Source organism: Schistocerca gregaria, chromosome 4, assembly GCF_023897955.1.
Source record: "Schistocerca gregaria isolate iqSchGreg1 chromosome 4, iqSchGreg1.2, whole genome shotgun sequence".
NCBI lineage: Eukaryota > Metazoa > Arthropoda > Insecta > Orthoptera > Acrididae > Schistocerca > Schistocerca gregaria.
In genome coordinates this window covers 326485638-326508123 of record NC_064923.1, presented here as the reverse complement: position 1 = coordinate 326508123, position 22486 = coordinate 326485638, and the positions used below count along the sequence as shown (strand labels likewise).

The following is a 22486-nucleotide window of genomic DNA, read 5'->3' as shown; positions in this document are numbered from 1 at the left end:
GCTCAGTGGTTATTAATGGCAGAATGGTACTAGAAAAAGATTTTTATTACTTGCATGGTTTCAGATTACATCCACATCTACATTTACATTTGTACTCCACAAGCCACCCAATGGTGTGTGGCGGAGGGCACTTTACATGCCACTGTCATTACCTCCCTTTCCTGTTCCAGTCGCGTATGGTTCGTGGGAAGAACGACTGCCAGAAAGCCTCCGTGCGCATTCAGATCTCTCTAATTTTACATTCGTGATCTCCTCGGGAGTTATAAGTAGGGGGAAGCAATATATTTGATACCTCATCCAGAAGCCCGCATCTCGTGGTCGTGCGGTAGCGTTCTTGCTTCCCCTCGCCCGGGTTCCCGGGTTCAGTTCCTGGCGGGGTCAGGTGTTTTCTCTGCCTCGTGATGGCTGGGTGTTGTGTGATGTCCTTAGGTTAGTTAGGTTTAAGTAGTTCTAAGTTCTAGGGGACTGATGACCTAAGATGTTAAGTCCCATAGTGCTCAGAGCCACTTGAACCTCATCCAGAAACGCACCCTCTCGAAACATGGACAGCAAGCTACACCATGATGCAGAGCACCTTTCTTGCAGAGTCTGCCACTTGAGTTTGCTAAACATCTCTGTAACGCTATCACGCTTATCAAATAACCCTGTGACGAAATGCGCCGCTCTTCTTTGGATCTTCTCTATCTCCTCCATCAACCCGACCTGGTACGGATCCCACACTGATGAGCAATACTCAAGTATAGGTTGAACAAGTGTTTTGTAAGCCACCTCCTTTGTTGATGGACTACATTTTCTAAGGATTCTCCCAATGAATCTCAACCTGGTACCCACCTTTCCAACAATTAATTTCATATGATCATTCCACTTCAAATCGTTCCGCCCGCATACTCCCAGATATTTTACAGAAGTAACTGCTACCAGTGGTTGTTCAACTATCATATAATCATACAATAATGGATCCTTCTTTCTATGTATTCACAATACATTATATTTGTCTATGTTAAGGGTCAGTTGCCACTCCCTGCACCAAGTGCCTATCCGCTGCAGATCTTCCTGCATTTCACTGCAATTTTCTCTAATGCTGCAATTTCTCTGTATACTACAGCATCATCTCCGAAAAGCCGCATGGAACTTCCGACACTATCTGCTAGGTCATTTATATATTACAGTGACTGATGCATAATATTTGGGTATATAAGTGAATGAAATGAGTAAATGTGGGACACTGTCACATTGTTAAAGAAACAGAGGACGTGTTCAGCACAGGCAGTGATAGAAGGCATAAAAATTACAGCTTGTGGTGCTCTACATAAGATGAAGGAACGAGAATATTCTGTTGATAATTCCTCAACTGTTACAGGGACTAATCTAAGTCTATTTCATTGCAGTGCACTTCATTATGCGAGGGCGATGTATAAAGCTTTCTTTTCTTCTTCTCCTACCCTTTTTATACTGTCTAATCAGTAATCTTATTTTACTTATTGTATGCTTCCACTTTTTCTTACAGCCAGAGCCAAATCTTGTTGTAGACGTTGTGCGAAATCCAGTTCCAATTGGATCTGCTCCAATACCTCCCAGGATGGTGGGTCCTACATCTCTTCCTGTCCTAACTATGGATATGATGCCTCTTGAGACTCCTCTGCCAGAGATGGAAAAATTCAGTGTTGAATTGAAAAAAGATTACCATGGGCTTGGCATAACAATAGCAGGATATGTATGCGAGAAAGGTAAGTTGCATCTAGAGTACCTAAGAGTATATGTTATAAATAAAATAGAAAGAAACATTCCACATGGGAAAAATATATTAAAAACAAAGATTCCATGACCTACCAAGCGGGAAAGCGCTTGTAGACAGGCACAATAAAAAAAACACACAAACACACACAAAATTTCGAGCTTTAGCAACCCACAGTTGCTTCGTCAGGAAAGAGGGAAGGAGAGGGAAAGATGAGAGGATGTGTGTCCACGCACACACACACACACACACACACACACACACACACACACACACACACACACACACACATATCCATCCACACATATACAGACACAAGCAGACATATTGAAATATGTGGTCTTCATGAAGATGTGGCATAGGGCAAAGGGTTGAAGTGGGAATGTACACGAATATGTCATAGGTTAACAGGTAATACAATTCTATTTTTTTAGAGGCTGCATTTTGGTCAAAGCTGTGGTAGATTATGAGAGAGAGAGTATGAGTTAGTAGTCCTCGTCCAAAAATGTAGTTACTAAGCAAAGTGGCACAGTAGTTAGCAAATTGGACTTGCATTGAGGAACATGATGGTTCAAATCCATGTCCAGCCATCCAGACTTAGGTTTTCTGTGATTTCCCTAAATTGCTCCAGTCAAATGGCAGGATGGTTGCTTTGAAAGGGCATAGCTGATTTCCTCCCCCATCCTTGACCCCATCTGAGCTTTTGTTCCATCTTTAAATGACCTCACTTTTGACAGGATATTAAATGTCAGGTGAGCATTTACTCATTTTCGGCTGTTTAGTGTGGCTGCGTGTAAGGTTTTGGGGTGGGGGTGGGGGTGGGGGGGATATGTAATATTTGGACCCCATGTGGAAAGTAATGCAGTAGTTTCTGACTGTGAAAGGGTAGCAGGATGTTCATTTAAAGGAAATGGTAATAGGACTGGTTATAACTGCAGGTGCATCATGATGAGGCTATTTATGGGGTCAACAGCTATTGATGTAAAAGTATTGTTGGTAGTTGGTGCTTTCATATGAGCAGTCATGTGTCGGGAACTATCAGAGGTGATGAATTTGATATTAAGGAAAGGTGATGAGTGCCCAGGAAGATAAGTATTAGATCTCTTGATCTTGAACTTTATCATTAATATGTGATCAGTGAACTTGAACTAAACCAGGGGGTTTACAATTTATGGCGAATCTCTCTATATTGTACACAGGCATATGTGGATTTTGTCAAACATGTTGATGAGGGTGGGGAAGCTAGTGAAGTGTTGGCCTAACATGTAAGCCTTTGCCTGCTACATGTAAGACTTGGCAGCCATGCATCAAGTGCTTCGTTGTCACACCTCTCACACCTGCTGGTTTCTGAGTACTGCCAACAAGCTTGCCTTTTCTCAGCTTTATTTTTGTTGTGGGCTTTTGACTGGCACTGGGACAGTTAAAAGAATATTTACTTACACTATTTATTGCAGTATACAGCAACAATGCAGCCTCACAGCAAATGACAAAAGGATAGAATAGATGTAAATGAGAGAATGTACTTGTGTATTAGTGTATAAAGTCTACATACACTACCATGAAACTAGTGAACTGTTAAGAAAAGCAATAGAAATAAAGTTTCCACTAATTTTCTCACAGTGGCTTGCAAAGCCATGGATGATCTTCTCGGTAAAACTCAAACAAAGTGTTACTTGTAATGACCACCACTTGACCAGTGAGCAGTGTTAGCTTTAACAGCGAGTGAAGAGAAATTAATAATATGGCAACTTCTCTATTTGCATGTATCAGACAGAGAGACTGACATCTTCAAGTGTGGGAGTTATGTCTGGCATTTCTTATAGCATTTACTGTTTCATAAATTATAATAGTGGTGGTGGTGGTGGTGGTGGTGTTGGTGGTAGCAACAGCAGTAATAGTGGTAGTAGAAGTTTTCTCTCAACAGTGGATCACTTTTACTAGTATATTGAAGGTGCTGTAGTATTTTACACACGCACGCACACACACAAACACACACACACACACACACACACACACACAGGTGTAATTTGATAATGTTGAGACTGGTGGTCAGCCATTGCCTTATATTGGAACCTCCCCCGCATTTGTCTAAAGTAGGGCTCTCCGAACTGCAGCCAGTGAACACAGTCAATACAGCCCAAGGTAACAGGTCAGACATTCATGGTATCCAGACCGCAATATTTTTTTTTTTTTTTTAAATTGCATTTGAACCTTACTTATCAAGTACCTCTCATAACGAGTGATTCGCACAATGACTTGAAGAAAGTGTAAGAAACTGACTCGTTTAATGAACAGTGTTTCATATGTAGAGTCTTTATAGTTTCATTTCTTCAGTCTTCACCAACCATTTCAAAATCCACTTTCTTACCTGGTCAGTCTCTTCGGCCACTATAAAGGAACATTAAGTCATGAATTCTCCTATAAACTGCTGCTCTGTAAAGTAGAAGCTCTGACACTACTGTATTCAGTCAGTTGTACTGATCGCAGTGTGCCTCATGCCATGATTATTGTCATCCATACCACTGCCCAGGCTTCCGCAACGTTATTGCAAATTCTCTACAAGTATGTTATATGATCTTGTCTTTGCCAGCACATGGTAATCCTTTCCCTTAATGTACCTGTTTGTGAATTTCAATTCTGATTTAGCATTGTTAACTAACACAAATTTATTAAAAATGTCCATAAGACAATAGCTGTATACACTACAAATTGAATTAATAATAATGTTAGGTCTGTTTTTCAACAAATTTTGAATCTCATGCACAAACAAATATCTGAAATTATCAGAAGAAACTTCTGAATATTCATCTTCTGAACGGCATTTTCTGCTCTAAAAACTTTGTGCAGTGAATGCTTCGAATGTCAGTAAGCTGTAGTCTGGCCTCAGCAGCCAAAGACTGTGCACTTGTGTGTGTGTGTGTGTGTGCGCGTGCACGAGAGTTGCATTTGCGCGTGTGCTTTTGTGTGTGTGGGTGGGTGGGTGGGTGGGTGGGTGGGTGGGGGGGGCTAATTCTTATGAAGGCCTTTTGGCCAAGAGCTTACTTGTTTGATTGTCTTTTTGTTGTGCTTATCTGTGACTCGGCATCTCCTCAATGTGGTGAGTAGCAGACTGGCCTTTTCATACTACATTCGTTATTCCATCCTGGATTTTCCTTTGTTTGATCTTCATTCGCTTCATAATTTTTGTTTATCCATCAGATAAAAATTGACACCTGTGCAGTATTTGAAACACCTGTTGGCTTATCCAGAGCCAAAGAGAACCACTCTTAAGTGTTGAGTTTTCTGAGAAAAATAAATTAATATATTTTCAGCAATATCATTTAATCTTTGAGCCACAGTGTTTGCTGATAAACTGATGTTTTTAAATAAATTAGCTTCATCTGGACACATTTCTTCAACTACTGCAATCATGCAATCCCTTATTAATTCACCCTCAGTAAAAGGTTTTGCTTTTGAGTGTCCATGCAGAAACTAGCAAGAGTTGCTGCTTCTTGTTCAGCATATACTTGCTTAAACAGTATATTCTTGTATTTCAAACTGCTTTTCAAAGACATATATTTCTAACCATTGCCTTTTGGTAAATTTGGAGTATCTCTGAGAATGTTTAGTCTCATAATGATGTTTTGTATTGTATTCTTTGTGGGCATTATTGTTTAATTGCTTTATTACTTGACTCAATCATGAAATGTTGGTTTCCCGATTCCTCTTTAAAATTTCTTCATTCACTATCAATCTTCTGGTTCTTTCCCATATTTTACACAAATCCACACAAAAGACACACAAACGCAAGTCAAAGTGATGCCAGCTAATAGTTTTAAGAGCAAGAGTTCTGAGTAAAAAATTGCACTGAATTTATCTATTGGACAATTTCAATAAATTAAACACTCACTCTTCAATGCACTGTGTCTTCACTAAGAAACTGTAGTCACAAAACGCGTTAGTCCCACTACATTTTGCTTTACAGATTGCCTATGTTGCCACTACCCGCAAGATTGTCTACTCATGCTCTTAACTTCCCTAGTCTCTGGAAGGCATCACTACTATACATTCAGCATTGTTGGAAGTAGTAACAATACATAAAACACAGTACATGCATTGGCTATCACTGTTGCAGTGAAATGACCTGTACAGTTGCCTGTAGGAGCCTACAGGAATTGCAGAATGGAATCCACCCCTGCTCTGTGTGCCATAGATATCTCAGTCATCTAGCTCAGAAATGAAAATGTTTGCATAATTCAACTCTCCAGTATGTTGGCATGATGAACTATAGTCTGTCCAACTTTTCTTGAGCCATGCCAGCAGTGATCGTGAACGAGGAGTTAACCGCTACTGATGCCATGTGGCGAGGAATGTAGCAGTGGGAAGATATCATGCAATGCTAATACGATATGCAGCTCTTGCTATGTTCTGACCACTTGCAATGATATTAATGACACACAGAGGTAACAGGATGGAAGGGTGTTACAATGAAATGAAATGAAATTAAGACCACAGCTCAAGGTTAAAAAATAAGCAGTTCACTGTTAATGATTACTGTAGGCCACTCAGTGTCAGCTTGTAAATATCGGCAGCAATGGTAAGCATCACGAAAACTTCTGGATTGTACCAAGGAGTTCTGAGCAGTACTCGGATATTAGGCCTCGAGAGAAACTAGACAGACTGTAGCTAAGTCTTGGCCCTTGGAACTTAGTGGAAGAGCCCGTGTGGCCCTTAGGCTAAAATGTTTGGAGACCTCTAGCCTAAAGTAATGGTAATGAAGTATGACAGGATGGAGATTGAAGCCTCCAAACCCAAGTATCCTCCCATACAATTCTGTTTGAAATAGTGCATCCTCATTCAGTTTTTCTGTTGTGCACAATTCTGGCTTGTTTGTACAGTGTAACGATAAACGGATCTGAAAAGGCTTTTTTTCATATTGCTGAAAGGGAACCATAATATCTAATAATGTTTTCCTTGTGAAGTGTCTGTACACAACCTGTTGTTTAGCTGTATTTTTACTCTCACAGTCATTATAGATTTATATAAGCTGAGAATGTTTTGCATTTTTCTTGTATTTATGTCATTTATACTTTCACTCCTATTTCAGAGGAACTATCTGGAATATTTGTGAAGAGTATTAGTGAAGGCAGTGCAGCAGATCTCTGCAAGAAGATTCAAGTAAATGACAGAATTGTTGAGGTACGTTAGTTGTTACACTTGGCTATATCTCAGAGCATGTTGTATTCATCGGCTGCTCAAATTACCTTAACACAATTGATCTGAAATATATGTTTTAATTAACAATGCTATGTTATTGTCTCACCATAGAAGTGAGAATATGGGTCTTATTTGTAATGCAGCATTCTGAAAACTAAAGGTGGCAAAAAAAGAAAAAGGAGGACAGAGCGTAATTAAAAAACTGGCTTTCTTTGTTTTCTGTAAATTGAAATAAGAGGATTTTTGTGGTATTTTTTCTTGTCAGACTGAGCATTTGTAATTACATGTGTTCAGTATTGATTGGGGGAAGAGTTCGCTTTGATAACATTGAGGAATTCTTTGAAAGCTCTTGTATTCATCAAACATAAAATCTTCCAGGTTGATGGGAAATCACTCCAGGGCTACAACAATCACCAAGCAGTTGAAATGCTTCGTAACACAGGGCAGACAGTAAGACTCTGTCTTGAAAGGTACCTGAGGGGTCCTAAATTTGAGCAATTGCAACAAGCAATTGCAAATAGCGAACTGAAACCACCAACGCCATCCTCTCCTTCTGCCACATCACTGCCACAGTACCCAGTAAGCACGGTAAGTTATTTTCAGAATTGTATGCACCTTACAACCTTACAAACTTGCAGGTTAATGATCATAATTTACTGCCAACATAACTTACTGTCTCATTGTTATGTGACTTAAAGTGAGCATTTCTGACTCTTCAAATTGCCAAAGTAATTAATAAAGAAAAATTGGTTATTTATGTACACACATACATATTGCCACATGTTGTTTGACATTGCCAAGGTGTATTGGTTGCAGTTGCTGGCTGACATTGTGCATATTACTAATTTAATTCCTGCTTTTTGCAATTATCACTGAACATTTATGATTTCTGGAAGATTCTGAGACTGACTGAATAAGACAAACTGGTATTTCAAAGAAGTAATATTGATATTTATTTGTTGGTTTTATTCCGCTAATGTATCAACAATATCAAAACATTTCTGCCCTAAATTGGGCTTTCATGATTTTAATTTTCTACATATTTATTGCATATTTAATGTAAGTAATCACTATTTCTTAACCCATCTGTCCAAATAAACATAACCAAACACACAGTCATTATGCATTTCCAGTATCAGATTGATATATTAACATAATACCGAGCGAGGTGGCGCAGTGGTTAGCACACTGGACTCGCATTCGGGAGGATGACGGTTCAATCCCGTCTCCGGCCATCCTGATTTAGGTTTTCCCTGATTTCCATAAATTGTTTCAGGAAAATGCCGGGACGGTTCCTTTGAAAGGGCACGGCCGATTTCCTTCCCAGTCCTTCCCTAACCCGAGCTTGCGCTCCGTCTCTAATGACCTCGTTGTCGATGGGACTTTAAACACTAACTGTCACCACCACCTATTAACATAATAAAGAAGATTGGAGATATTGTTAATTCATAAAACACCAAGTAAATAGCTGTGACGATTAGAAACGAACAAAAAAAAAATTAAAGGAATTCACAGTGTACAAATTCAGAAAAGTAAGAAGAAATTTTTGTTAGGAATAAATTTCATTTTTCCTGTATTTATGATACTAATGTATAGTAAGAAATCAAAGCATTTAAGTGGCATGGAGTTGATTTATTATTGTTTTGTATTTGTAAGTATTAGTTATATCTTAAAATATTATTATTTCTGAAGGATGGAGAAGAACCAGAAATTGAAGTTGAAGCTGAGTCTCATACAACAGTAGATTCCTGTGTGCTGGAGCCAATAGAGGCATTAAATACTGCTGTTGATATAGAAGATGTTGAGCTCCTGATTGACAGTAATTATATAGGTGAATTGAAACCAACTGTAGAGGCAGCAATTCAGGCCAAGTGGTCTAAGATAATGGGTCCTGATGTTGAAATTGTAGTAAGTATAAAATTTATGTTACTATGTCATGAGTGAAATCATCAAAAGTATAACTGTAATTGTGCTGGCACATGTACTCAATATGATAGGAATTACTATATATTTGGGATTTAAAGGTTTATTTAGTGACAATTAACAATCTACCAGTTTTTCATTTTTCTTTCTTCCTTCTTCATGCCATTATAAGGAGGGAAGGGGAGGAGGGAGGACAACTCTGATTCCTTGTGCTAATTTTGAATATATCCACCACATATATATCAGCTACGCACTCTGTTGTAGAGTGTGTATCTGCTATTCTTCTAATAATTTTGAGTAATAACAGTGTCAACATTAAGAATGTAAATTTATTGTATAGATATGCTATGAGCGTAAGATATCAAATATTCAAATAATCACCATACAAAAGCATATAGAAGTTCTAAAACTAAGATCTAATATTAAACTTATTGCTTGTGTTCTTACACTTTGAACCGTATTTTCTCCATTTGGTGGGTAGTTGTCTTTCTATATACTATTGTCCATATTCATTGCTCATGTGTAAATGGCTGTAATTATAATATTTTTATTTAACCCTTCATTGTTCAGACCATGTCAGACAGTTCATATGTATAGTTTTGTGGATCTAGCTGCCTTGATCGGCAGCATATTCTACGCTCTGTTTTCACATGAAGTTTTTAGCTTGTGCTTCTGTTGCTGCTGCCTAAAACGACACCATTCTGCGTAATTGAGACAACATCCATTCCCTCTCTCTCTCTCTCTCTCTCTCTCTCTCTCTCTCTCTCTCTCTCTCTCTCTCTCTCGCTCTCGCTCTCTCTCTCTCTCTCTCTCTCACACACACACACACACACACACACACACACACACATGACCACAGTCCCTGGCTGCCGAGACCAGACCTGCGTATCAGCATCTCCGCTGTATGATGAGTAGCTTTTCGTAATATTGTCATTATTCCATCCTGAATTTTCCATTGTTTCATTTCTAAATTACTAATTCATTATATCATTTAAAGGTGGCACCCCTCATTCTCCAGCTAGGTAGATAATAGGATGTTACACGTCATTCTACCGAAGTTATGTTTCACCATATTTGACACCTGACCACAGATTGTTTTCATCTTGCAACATTACTATTATTTTTTTTTTAGCACAAAACTTATTATTTGACTTTTGCAAGAATGTATTCACTTCGCGGGTGATTTAATATGGAATATAACCTAAAACGTTTCGCCATGATTTAACATTTCATCAGATAATGTTAGAACAGTAATTACATAAATACTTAATTTTGCTGTGGAATAGGGGACTGATGACCTCAGATGTTAAGTCCCATAGTGCTCAGAGCCATTTGTTGTGGAATAAAGAGGTCCTTGGTTCATTGACATAAATTAATAGCCTCAGAACTTTTGTGTATAACTCCCCATTTATTCTCTTCATGTGCTATGATTGAATTCATGAAATTTTAAATAACTTTGATTCCTTTTTTCATATTAATCCATTTTTAAATCTTGATGGTACAAATGAACACCCTGAAATTTCATACAGCTGCTTCCATATTGTCACTTCAACAACCATTAGCTAAATGATTCAATAACTGGCTTTCTGTTGAGATGCAGTTGCCGTTGTTTACATAAAGACAAAACACTGCAAGATTACATGATTATTGGAACAGGTTCTTCATTGACCGTAGAATAACACATTACATGTTGCCAAATACTTAGGTGTAACACCGTTCTTTACAGGAAGGAGGAAAGTGTTTGACATAAACCAAATGTTGTAGGAAAGTTTTTGTTGAATGTAAATACTTATGGATTAAGGGAGACCACTTACCAAAAAGCTGAAACATTGAGTTGCAATAGGCACATGCAAAAGAAAGAAAAATTCCTAGCTTTCAGACTTATCCTTCAATGAATCTTAACCATACTAAGATTCGGAATTTTGGGAGGCTGAAGGTTCCATCTAGATGGCCTATAAATATGCTGGCATAGGAAGGTGCCTTGCGGTTGTTCACGGCTGTGCCGCATGTTTCTTTGTAAAGCTTCTCTTCAAAGCAAAGGTAGTTGTGGGTCAGGATGTAGTTGGTAGGGCGTATGAGAAATGAGGTTGGAGTCTGGAGGACATAGAAGAGTTAGTGTTCGACAGCAGCAATGCCACGGAAATGAGGTGTGTTAGTGTATAGGAAGGTGTCATCAACAGTGTTAAGTACAGATCCAGTAGGTAGAAGTGTGGGGTTGGTGGAAAGTCAGTGAAGGGAGTGGTTAGAATTTTGATATGGGAGGCTAGGTGCTGGACAGTTGGTGGAAGGTGGCCAACAGGAGCAGAAATTCTTCCAGTAAGAGCGCAATAGCCAGCTACAATAGGGCGTCCAGGTTTATTGGGTTTGCAGATTTTGTGGAGCATGTAGAAGGTGTGTGGGTGGGGTGTTGTTGGGGTGAGGAGGGAGATGGGCTAATCGTCCTGGCCTAAATGTCAGTTAACTCGCTGCAACACCTCCCCCCCCCCCCCTCCACTCCATCTCCAACATATTCCCCTCCCTCCATCTTGTTGCCCTCTTGCAATTCACATCACCTTCAGAGTGCGCCACTCCCCAGCAACTCTCACAGTCGTGCATTACATACCTAGCCCATATACTAGTCACCCTTCCCCCCACATTCCTAGCCAGAAAATCAGCTGTCTCCCTGTAAGACTCTAGCCAATCACCCCAATACCTCACCTTGCCTCCTGCCTCCCTCTCCCTCTACCCTCCCCATCCAACACTACTATCACAACAACCAGCCCAGCTGCCAAGAAACAAAGCACTGTCATTGCTAGTCTAGCCGACACCATGTTGGGGCTGAGGTCTCTCTCTCTCTCTCTCTCTCTCTCTCTCTCTCTCTCTCTCTCTCTCTCTGTGTGTGTGTGTGTGTGTGTGTGTGTGTGTGTGTGTGTGTGTGTCCTTTACTCTAGCTTGTCAAAGGGTAACTGTGAAAGCTAGCAAGTTTTCTTTCTTTTGTTTGTGCCTATCGACAACTCAATGCTTATGCTTGACGTAAACCAAATTTTTACAAGATTTGACTTTCTATGCAAAATTTCATAAAATGGGTCACCTTAATAGTTGCTATACAAATATACAAATTGTTGGTATGATTCTTAATTATTTTAATTACTACCATTCACGGAGGCTTCAGTGCTTTAGTCACATTATTTGATGCATCTAAGTATTTTATGAATTATGTTAAAGATCATTATCTACAGAAATGCTTGCAGTTTTAGTAATTATACTCAACATCACTTAGTGTACTTTCTAGAACTTCCTGTCCGTTAACATTACAAACCTGTATTAATGGTATGTACCATCGTCATTCTTCATTAAGACATCGTCTTGACAAAACAGAGAACTGAATATGAAGTTCCAAAGTATTGTATTATTGTAAATGAAACAGCATTACTAACTTGTTATTTAAAGGACATTTAGTTGCTTCAAATAGTATTAGATAAAGAATAATACACTCCTGGAAATGGAAAAAAGAACACATTGACACTGGTGTGTCAGACCCACCATACTTGCTCCGGACACTGCGAGAGGGCTGTACAAGCAATGATCACACGCACGGCACAGCGGACACACCAGGAACCACGGTGTTGGCCGTCGAATGGCGCTAGCTGCGCAGCATTTGTGCACTGCCGCCGTCAGTGTCAGCCAGTTTGCCGTGGCATACGGAGCTCCATCGCAGTCTTTAACACTGGTAGCATGCCGCGACAGCGTGGACGTGAACCGTATGTGCAGTTGACGGACTTTGAGCGAGGGCGTATAGTGGGCATGTGGGAGGCCGGGTGGACGTACCGCCGAATTGCTCAACACGTGGGGCGTGAGGTCTCCACAGTACATCGATGTTGTCACCAGTGGTCGGCGGAAGGTGCACGTGCCCATCGACCTGGGACCGGACCGCAGCGACGCACAGATGCACGCCAAGACCGTAGGATCCTACACAGTGCCGTAGGGGACTGCACTGCCACTTCCCAGCAAATTAGGGACACTGTTGTTCCTGGGGTATCGGCGAGGATCATTCGCAACCGTCTCCATGAAGCTGGGCTACGGTCCCGCACACCGTTAGGCCGTCTTCCGCTCACGCCCCAACATCGTGCAGCTCGCCTCCAGTGGTGTCGCGACAGGCGTGAATGGAGGGACGAATGGAGACGTGTCGTCTTCAGCGATGAGAGTCGAATCTGCCTTGGTGCCAATGATGGTCGTATGCGTGTTTGGCGCCGTGCAGGTGAGCGCCACAATCAGGACTGCATACGACCGAGGCACACAGGGCCAACACCCGGCATCATGGTGTGGGGAGCGATCTCCTACACTGGCCGTACACCTCTGGTGATCGTCGAGGAGACACTGAATAGTGCACGGTACATCCAAACCGTCATCGAACCCATCGTTCTACCATTCCTAGACCGGCAAGGGAACTTGCTGTTCCAACAGGACAATGCACGTCCGCATGTATCCCGTGCCACCCAACGTGCTCTAGAAGGTGTAAGTCAACTACCCTGGCCAGCAAGATCTCCGGATCTGTCCCCCATTGAGCATGTTTGGGACTGGATGAAGCGTCGTCTCACGCGGTCTGCACGTCCAGCACGAACGCTGGTCCAACTGAGGCGCCAGGTGGAAATGGCATGGCAAGCCGTTCCACAGGACTACATCCAGCATCTCTACGATCGTCTCCATGGGAGAATAGCAGCCTGCATTGCTGCGAAAGGTGGATATACACTGTACTAGTGCCGACATTGTGCATTCTCTGTTGCCTGTGTCTATGTGCCTGTGGTTCTGTCAGTGTGATCATGTGATGTATCTGACCCCAGGAATGTGTCAATAAAGTTTGCCCTTCCTGGGACAATGAGTTCACGGTGTTCTTATTTCAATTTCCAGGAGTGTATATGTGAAGTGTGTTAACAGAAATGTAATTTAACTTAATAAAAGTTACAGTTCATCAAGTAGTATATTAAATATTATGTATCAAGATGTTTAGTTAATCGATGTATCATTTACTTCAGTATTTGAGTCTCACTCTGTTACTTGCCATCTTCATTGGGCACATACGAATTATCAACAATGAAAATAAATAAATGTCAGTAATTTTGTCACAGTGTACTTTCCTCAAAATTTATTAGTTGTCATATGGTAAGAAAAGTTCTAGCATAATCTAGGAGTAAAGGAGACCACTCATCACTAGCAGAAGTGTTGAGTTGTCAATAGCTGTCACTGGACACAAAAAAGAATAAAAGCTTAGTAGCTTTTGGGTTAATCCCCTAATGAGCTACACACACACACACACACACACACACACACACACACACTTGTGCAGCTACTTTGTTTCCAGCTAAAGACACAATACCGAGATTGCAGTTTTGCAGGTAGACTGGGGTGAGGTATTGGGTGGGGTGGGTAGGTGGAGGAAGATGCAGCAAGCAGGATCAGGTGTTGGGGAGGGACTCTTGGGAGCTTTGAGGAAGGCAGCCAGTGGGCAGGACGGGAATGTGACACACAGGCACTGGAGCTAGAGATTGTGCGGGGCACAGTGACGATGATGCGAAGGCCACCAGAATGAATAGCCAGTGCAAAACTGTGGTGAAGAACAGAGTTGACTACCCAGTAGCGGAACACACTGCTCAGCACAACATGCTAGAGTTCTGTGACTGCTCCACAACCTTGACATCTGGAGTCTTCTCCCAAACACCAGCTTACTGATCTACACAAATGAGAGTTTTTGTAGCAGCACATCCTTCACTCCAGTAATCTTCCTGGTGCCAATATCCACTAACCCACTACACCCACAACCTGTACCTGACAGTCTTCCCTTCCTCCGTCTTGTCATCTCTCCCAACTCACACCTTCATGTCATTGTCCTATATGCCAAACGAACTCACTGCCTCCAGTACCCATGTGTTGTATTCCTGTCCTGTACACGTGTTGCTTGCTGCTTCTGCATGCCTACCCCACACACTGCCTGCCTCGCCCCGAACCACCAACTGTCTCCCTTCAACGCCTCCTTCTGCTTCCTGCATATTTCTCCCTCTTCTCATCCCACCCAGCACAACCTCTCAACACAGTCCACTGGCTAAACTACAGTCCTGGCATTGTGTGTTCATGTAGCACATTGTAGCTGCACAAGTGTGTGTGTGCACATGTATGTGGTGCTCTCTAGTTTGTTAAAGGGTTAGTCCGAAAGTTAGCAAGTTCTCCTTCTTTTTGTGTGCCTGACAACATTTCTGCCATTCAGAGAGTGGTCTCATTTACTCCTTGATTATTTACTATTCATTTCCAACATGTTTAATCTCCTTTTGCTGTCTGAAGCTTTTAAACATGGTTGAAACAGCAACTGTTGAAATTATTCACAGTAAATGATGACAGCCAAAACAGTTGGAGGATAAAGATTTATTAAAATTCTTGACCACGGTTTCGGTATATCTAAATATACTTTTGTCAGAAGTAAAATACACTAATTACATCCTGCAACAAAGATTCATAAAACAATTGTGCCAAATCTGTTGTCAGTAATTAAAACATCATCTTCATTTATACAACATGATTATGGACAGAGGGTCGATGCGATGCGATCTGTCCATAATCATGTTGTATAAATGGAGATGATGTGTCTCATCTCTTCAAAATAATCTGCATCACCATTTCAAATACAACCAGTGTTTGATGTATTTTACTATTAGAACTGTTTCATAAATTTTCTTTCAGGTGACACATTCTGACAAAGCGCTTACTCCTTTATTTATATTAAAAACAAAGATTTCAAGACTTACCAAGCGGGAAAGCGCCGGCAGACAGGCACATGAACAAAACACACAAACACACACACAGAATTACTAGCTTTCGCAACCGATGGTTGCTTCTTCAGGAAGGAGAGGGAAAGACGAAAGGATGTGGGTTTTAAGGGAGAGGGTAAGGAGTCATTCCAATCCCGGGAGCAGAAAGACTTCCCTTAGGGGAAAAAAAGGACAGGTGTACACTCGCACACACACACACACACACACACACACACACACACACACACATATCCATCCGCACATACACAGACACAAGCAGACATATTTAAAGGCAAAGCTTTGCCTTTAAATATGTCTGCTTGTGTCTGTGTATGTGCGGATGGATATGTGTGTGTGTGCGAGTGTACACCTGTCCTTTTTTTCCCCTAAGGGAAGTCTTTCCGCTCCCGGGATTGGAATGACTCCTTACCCTCTCCTTTAAAACCCACATCCTTCCGTCTTTCCCTCTCCTTCCTGAAGAAGCAACCATCGGTTGCGAAAGCTAGTAATTCTGTGTGTGTGTTTGTGTGTTTTGTTCATGTGCCTGTCTGCCGGCGCTTTCCCTCTTGGTAAGTCTTGGAATCTTTGTTTTTAATATATTTTTCCCATGTGGAAGTTTCTTTCTATTTTAACTCCTTTATTTGTTTTTATTATTACTCACTTGAGCATCCAGCAAGATAAGAACCTGTTCAATACAAGCATCACCTATAAGGATTAGACAGAAATATGGAAACACCCCGAGAAATGCATGGTTGAGCATAAAAGCAGGTGCTAGTCAAGCTCGCAGGTTGCACTGATGTACTTGACCACGAATGGCACCTGTGCAATGTCCTCAATATATTGTAGGTGCTAGTTGGGGTCAGAACAGTGTTCTGTGCTGTCCTGAGTGCTTTATCTCAGAGCTAAGTGAATTTGAACATTAGCAAATTGTTGGTGCTCGTGTGGTGGGTGCTTCCGAAAACAAGGTAGCTGAAGGGTTTGTTGTTTCAAGAGGTACCATATTAAAGATTTATCCTGTATAAAGGGAAAGCAGAAAAATATCATCGACTAAGTCATAACGCGGATGAAAGTGTGTGTTGAGTGATCATGACAGATGGTTGTTGAAAAGGATTGTTACAAAAAATAAGAGGAGGACAGCTGCAAAATCATGTTGAAGTGAATTTTGCTCTCACAGGCCCTGTCAGTCCGTAAACAACATGAAGGAAAGTCATCAGATCAGAATATTATTGAGTGTTTGTGTGGTCTGCTTCAGAGAGAAGTGCGTGAGATCACTATCCATCTCCATCATTGTTATCTGAACTTGCCAGTGTTTTGCAGGGAGTGCAGTATAAAGATTCCCTTGAAAACCATATGGGACCTGTAGTCATCCATTCCAAGAAGAATGGTAGCTGTGTCTTGAATGCCACTGGTTTTCCTACACTGTATTAGTTGTGTTGTGTTTTTGGTGCTTCCATATTTTTGTCCTCCCCTGTACTTCTCTCTCTAAACCAGAGTCATGGATTATGTTATCTGTGGTGGTCCATCATAGAGTACTTCCACCAGGGCATTGAAAACATCACTATCATTGAATTTGGCCATTGCAAAGGTGCAGCAGTGTGTGAACAGTAGGGCAACAAACAAATAAGTAGCTGCCAACGGTAATGTGGGACACACAGCAAAGCTGCGATAAACAATGCACTTTTGATATACGGTCCTGTTTGGGTACCACACAAACTGTGTGAAGATACATGAACTGAGTGACTCATGCCACACACGTGAAGCAAATGTATTCTGTAATCAGTGTGTAGTCTCCTTTCTTTTACAATTTTACTATTATTAAAATAATTGTTAAAAACTGTAAAAATTAAAATAGAGATTTAATGTCTTGTCAAAGAAGTAGTCATTAAAGATGGGACACAAGCTCAGATTAAAGAAGAAAATCAACAGTATCTTTTTAAAAGAAATGATTCTGACATTAGCTTTAAGCAGTTAAGGGAAATCGTGGAAAACCTACATCTGGATGGATGTCCAGTCGGGAATTTTAACTGCTTCCTCCTGTCCCCTTCTGAAACCAAGCCCATTGTCATAGCCACATGATATAATTTCTCAATTTCTGAAATTATGTGCATATTTAGATAGTAAGTGCTGTTGCTCTTAAACTCTGAACTGTTGCATCAAGAAATACCGTTCAGACAAACTGTGTAGTACTCTTTGTCATAGACCTCTTTGCCTTTTCAACTGCTGCTGTGCTGGAATATGGAAGCTTTAAACAATTCTCAAATCTCTCTGCCAAAAATGAGAGAACACACTTATGTTCAGTACAATTATACTGTCTCTGCAGTTACAAGTGTCATAAATAAGGTACCCAGGGTGGTAATTTTTCTGGAAAACCTGGAGAACCTGTAATTCTTAGGGAATTACATTTTACCTGAAAAATCAAGGATTTATAAGGAAATTTCAGGAATTTTGTAAAATTTCAGGGAACTCTGTGTTTTTAACCTAACATTGAAAAACTGCAATGTGTAAAGCTGTTGAAGGCAAATGTAGTGATTTTCTGCAGTTATCCATGATTGTTATTACACTGCCTGGAAATTTGAAGATTGAGAACCAAGGTACCTGGGAAGAGGTAGTAGTTCTGGCAATGACCACAGCAATTAACAATGAGAATTGTTTTATTGCTCAGGAAAACCTTTTCAGCATGAGCAAATAGTCCAGCTCCAGATTCCCTTAGTTTTAAGACAATTCTGCAACTTAGCATTGTGTCATAGTAGTTCTGTCCCAGTTGCCATGCAATGAAGTTTTTGTGTTTCTTATTTCTGGACTATAAAAATGTGGGTTGTTTTTGAAGAAAATTGAAGATAACCATAAATGCATCACAGTTTCTGCTATCGGCCTTCCCAAAATTCCTTGCCATTGTTACTTAAAAGTTGCAAATGCATTTTCCATTTCAAAATAACTAAACTGTTTACAGAAAAAGTGTGGAAAAACACTAGGAACTAACTTGGGATAATACTCATGTGACATGCATATATCTTCGTAGTACTCCTAGCTTGTGATATCACCAGAACTTCAGCAGATAATAGTGTGTTTCTGATCAGATGACCAAATCCTAAAATTTAGTAATTTGTAAGCATTAATTACATAAAACTAACAGTTATTGAGTGAGAAAATTGCATGAAAATACTGTTTGCATAATATAATCGTTCGGAATAATGATGAGCCAAACCATATTTTTAACATAGGGAAGTAGCCTGTACCATACAGTTGTTGAATGACAGTATTTTTCTGTATAAAATTGCATCATCAATGAACAGTATTATAGTGCTGCTGATCCTATCTGATAAATCCTTTATGTATATTGAAAACATTAGAAGTTCTATTACACTTCTTTGGGGCTCTCTTGATGTTACTTTTATTTCTGAGAAACATTTGCAGTCCTGTGTAGCTTATTGGGTTCTGTAAGTCAAATATTCCTCAAGTTAGTCACATATGTACAAAAATACTCTGTATGGTTGTATCTTAGTTGTTGTTGTTGTTGTTGTGGTCTTCAGTCCTGAGACTGGTTTGATGCAGCTCTCCATGCTACTCTATCCTGTGCAAGCTTCTTCATCTCCCAGAACCCACTGCAACCCACATCCTTCTGAATCTGCTTAGTGTATTCATCTCTTGGTCTCCCTCTATGATTTTTACCCTCTACATTGCCCTCCAATACTAAATTGGTGATCCCTTGATGCCTCAGAACATGTCCTACCAACCGATCCCTTCTTCTGGTCAAGTTGTGCCACAAACTTCTCTTCTCCCCAATCCTATTCAATACTTCCTCATTAGTTATGTGATCTAACCATCTGTATCTTAGTTATCAACTGCTAATTTGACAGTGTCAGCTACATTAATTGAAGTATAGGAAGACAGACTCTACCTGCTCACTCACCTACATTTATTGTTTGTAAGATGTCATGTCTGAGCAAAGAAAGCTGTTTCACATATGTGTGCTTTTTTTCTGAATTCATGTTGATTCTCTGAGAGACATTGGTTTTCTCGCAGGAACATCATAAGTTTTGAGCTGAGAATATGCTTTAGTATCCTGCAACAGGTAGGCGTCAGATGTATAGGTCTACAATGCTGTGCATCCCGTTTATTACCCTTTTTATGAACAGGGGTGAAATATGCTGTGTTTCAGTCACATGAGAATATAAAGCAATTCGTGATAACTGTGACCTAGGAAAGCAGCAAATTCCATAGTGAATTTAGAGTATTAAAGACAAAATCTAACTGAAATTTGTTGCACCTGGTATCACTTGTTTCTCTCTCTCTCTCTCTCTCTCTCTCTGTGTGTGTGTGTGTATGTGTGTGTGTGTTGGTGTGTGTGTGTGTGTGTCAAACAGATATGGTAGTACCCCTTTGCATGAATATATAAATTCCAACAGTATAGGAAAAAGATTGCTACTTACTGTAAAGAAGATACATTAAGTTGCTGACAGGACTTACATAAAGCTTATGGCCACAGCCATCATCAGCAAAAGAGAAACACATACCAGTGATACACATAAGCACACAGACCTCATGCACACTTGACTGCCAGCTCAGACCTGGGAATTGGTAGTTGTGTGTATGAGATATACTTGCTTGTGTGTATGAATGGTGTGTGGTACTCTTTTGCTGATAGCCTTAAGCTTTATGTATGTGCCTTTTAGTAGTGCCTGTCTGCAACTTAATGTATCTTTCTTATGGTAAGTAGCAATCTATCTTTTCCTAAATTGTTGATATTCCTACCTTGGGTTTCCATTGTTTTATATTGTTAAATGTAGAATTTAAAATTGATGCCTTCTGTCTGCTGTCTCCAGTTTCTACATCAGATGGATTAATGAGAGATTTAATGAAACATTTGAGTCTGTTCATTGACTTAATATAGGACTAAAACTTCGTAGAATTTTCTGATAAATCTTTCACCAGGTTCTGACTGTGAAAATTATTGTAGGCTTCATGCATGGTGTTTCATGCAGATTTGCAAGTTACTATTAAATTTTTATTTCACTCTTAAATAGGAAAAACTTCCTAATGTTCTAGAATTTTGCTATTTAAGTGTTTCTTTTTAAAAGTTTCTCATCTGGACCATGGTTTTTAGTGTGTTTCAACTTTAGTCAAAATTGTTCTGCATTTGCCAGTTCAGAACTAAATGATCTCAGTTTGTCATTTCAATAAGTTGGTTGTGACTCTGATTCATTTGACCAAATACAAGTACTCTCCTACCTCTCTTGATAACTTTTTGCCTGTGGTTACCATTGGTCACATAATAGCATCATTTTTACTAATCCCCGTCTCATTGATGACACTCAGAAAGATAGGGTCTGTTTGTAGCTAGGAAGCCTACAACATTTCTTTCATGTGTGGGCTGTCAGACTAGTTGTTTGAGGTAGTTGCTGGACAAAGTTATCCGTATTACTTTGCAAGACTATTTATCTTCACTATGACTAATGTATGCATAGCTTATCCCATTGTTACTGGGCAAGTTAAACCCACCACTTACTTCTACCATATGCTTGGTGTTATGTCTGTGATACCAAGTTTAGACTCTCCCTGGGTAATGCTTGTTCCTCAGGGTGGCTTGCCTATTTAGAATCAGAATAGTTTTCTCTTTAATTTCCTATATGGAGTACCTCCCTCCTATGATGTACCACCCTTTCTTTGCAAAGGTACCTGATGCATGTAGTAACAGATATTTGCTTTTCTGTGACCCTTTCAGTTTGATTATTGCTAATTTACATACAAAAAGCTCATATCGGTAAAATTAATTATAATGTGAAGGACATTCAGAAGTCTACCACAGCAAGCCACTGCTGATGCAAACATACAAGTTTAAACAATGATGCATGTTTAGCTACATATGCAAAGCATGTGCTTGCTATCACATGTATCAGGTAATGGAAACTGTTTTGACGTGGTCAATTATAAAATGATCAGAATCTGAAATGAGTATGTTCTGCAATTATGAATATGAAAGTGTAGAGCATTTATTAAAATTTTTTTATATACAGCCCATGACATCCCTCTCAAGTGTTCTAGCTGATACAATTGTTGGAATTTTTCCTGATGTTTCATCAACTTGAAATGCTCACAGTGCTGAAGATTCCAAATTCACATCAGTAATGAAGAACTTGTCACTTGCACCAGGAGAATCTCATAAAAATCATGACAACTTGTAGCAATCTGTCTATGCAACTCATAATTCACAACTCACTTCACTGTTTTCCCTGTTATGGGAATCTAACTACTTAGTAAGTGCACACAATATTGATATTGCTGTAAGCAGTCTTTGATTGGCATGTGTCTTATTTGGATGTGAGTGCCAATAAACTCTTTAAATGAAAGAAGCTGTAATGGAACAGACTCTCTTGACATTTATGTAGTTTCTGTTTACAGAAGCTGTTTGAAATCTTTTGCTTTGTATCCAGCATTCCCTTCTTTGTATCCAGCATTCCCTTCAACTCACCTCAAGCATATTTTTTGCTTATGTGCACCTCATTTTTGTACTGATTTTACTCATTTTCTTTTCATGTAATAAACATTCTGTACTCCCAATTTCTCTATCTGGTTCCCCCCTCTCCCCCAATCCTGGTTACTACATTCAAAACATTAAAATGATTTCCTTTTTTTTTATCGTGCACTCCAAGTAGTTGAGAGCTTCATGCATGCTTTTATGTCACTCATTCCCTGAAATTATCATTCATCATCTGAATCTTCATAGTAATGTGTTTCAAGTATTCTTTCTCAAGTTGAATACACAAGGGATACAAAAATTACTTCTGTTGATGTGTTCACCAGAACTGCCTTTGATCATTTTTGTAGACAGAATTGAATATATTATGTTTGCTTGATT

At 39.9% G+C, this 22486-nt stretch overlaps 1 protein-coding gene across 7 annotated transcripts in view; it reads left to right on the top strand.

Moving 5' to 3' along the window:
• Positions 1 to 22486, top strand: part of LOC126365733 (multiple PDZ domain protein) — a 2074088-nt gene that overhangs the window by 370422 nt on the left and 1681180 nt on the right. For all 7 annotated transcript variants that reach the window (XM_050008182.1, XM_050008180.1, XM_050008184.1 and 4 more), the window contains 4 exons: positions 1508 to 1727; positions 6822 to 6913; positions 7310 to 7519; positions 8624 to 8839. In XM_050008182.1, the coding sequence (XP_049864139.1) occupies positions 1508 to 1727; positions 6822 to 6913; positions 7310 to 7519; positions 8624 to 8839 (738 nt within the window). The remainder of the gene's footprint in view (positions 1 to 1507; positions 1728 to 6821; positions 6914 to 7309; positions 7520 to 8623; positions 8840 to 22486) is intronic.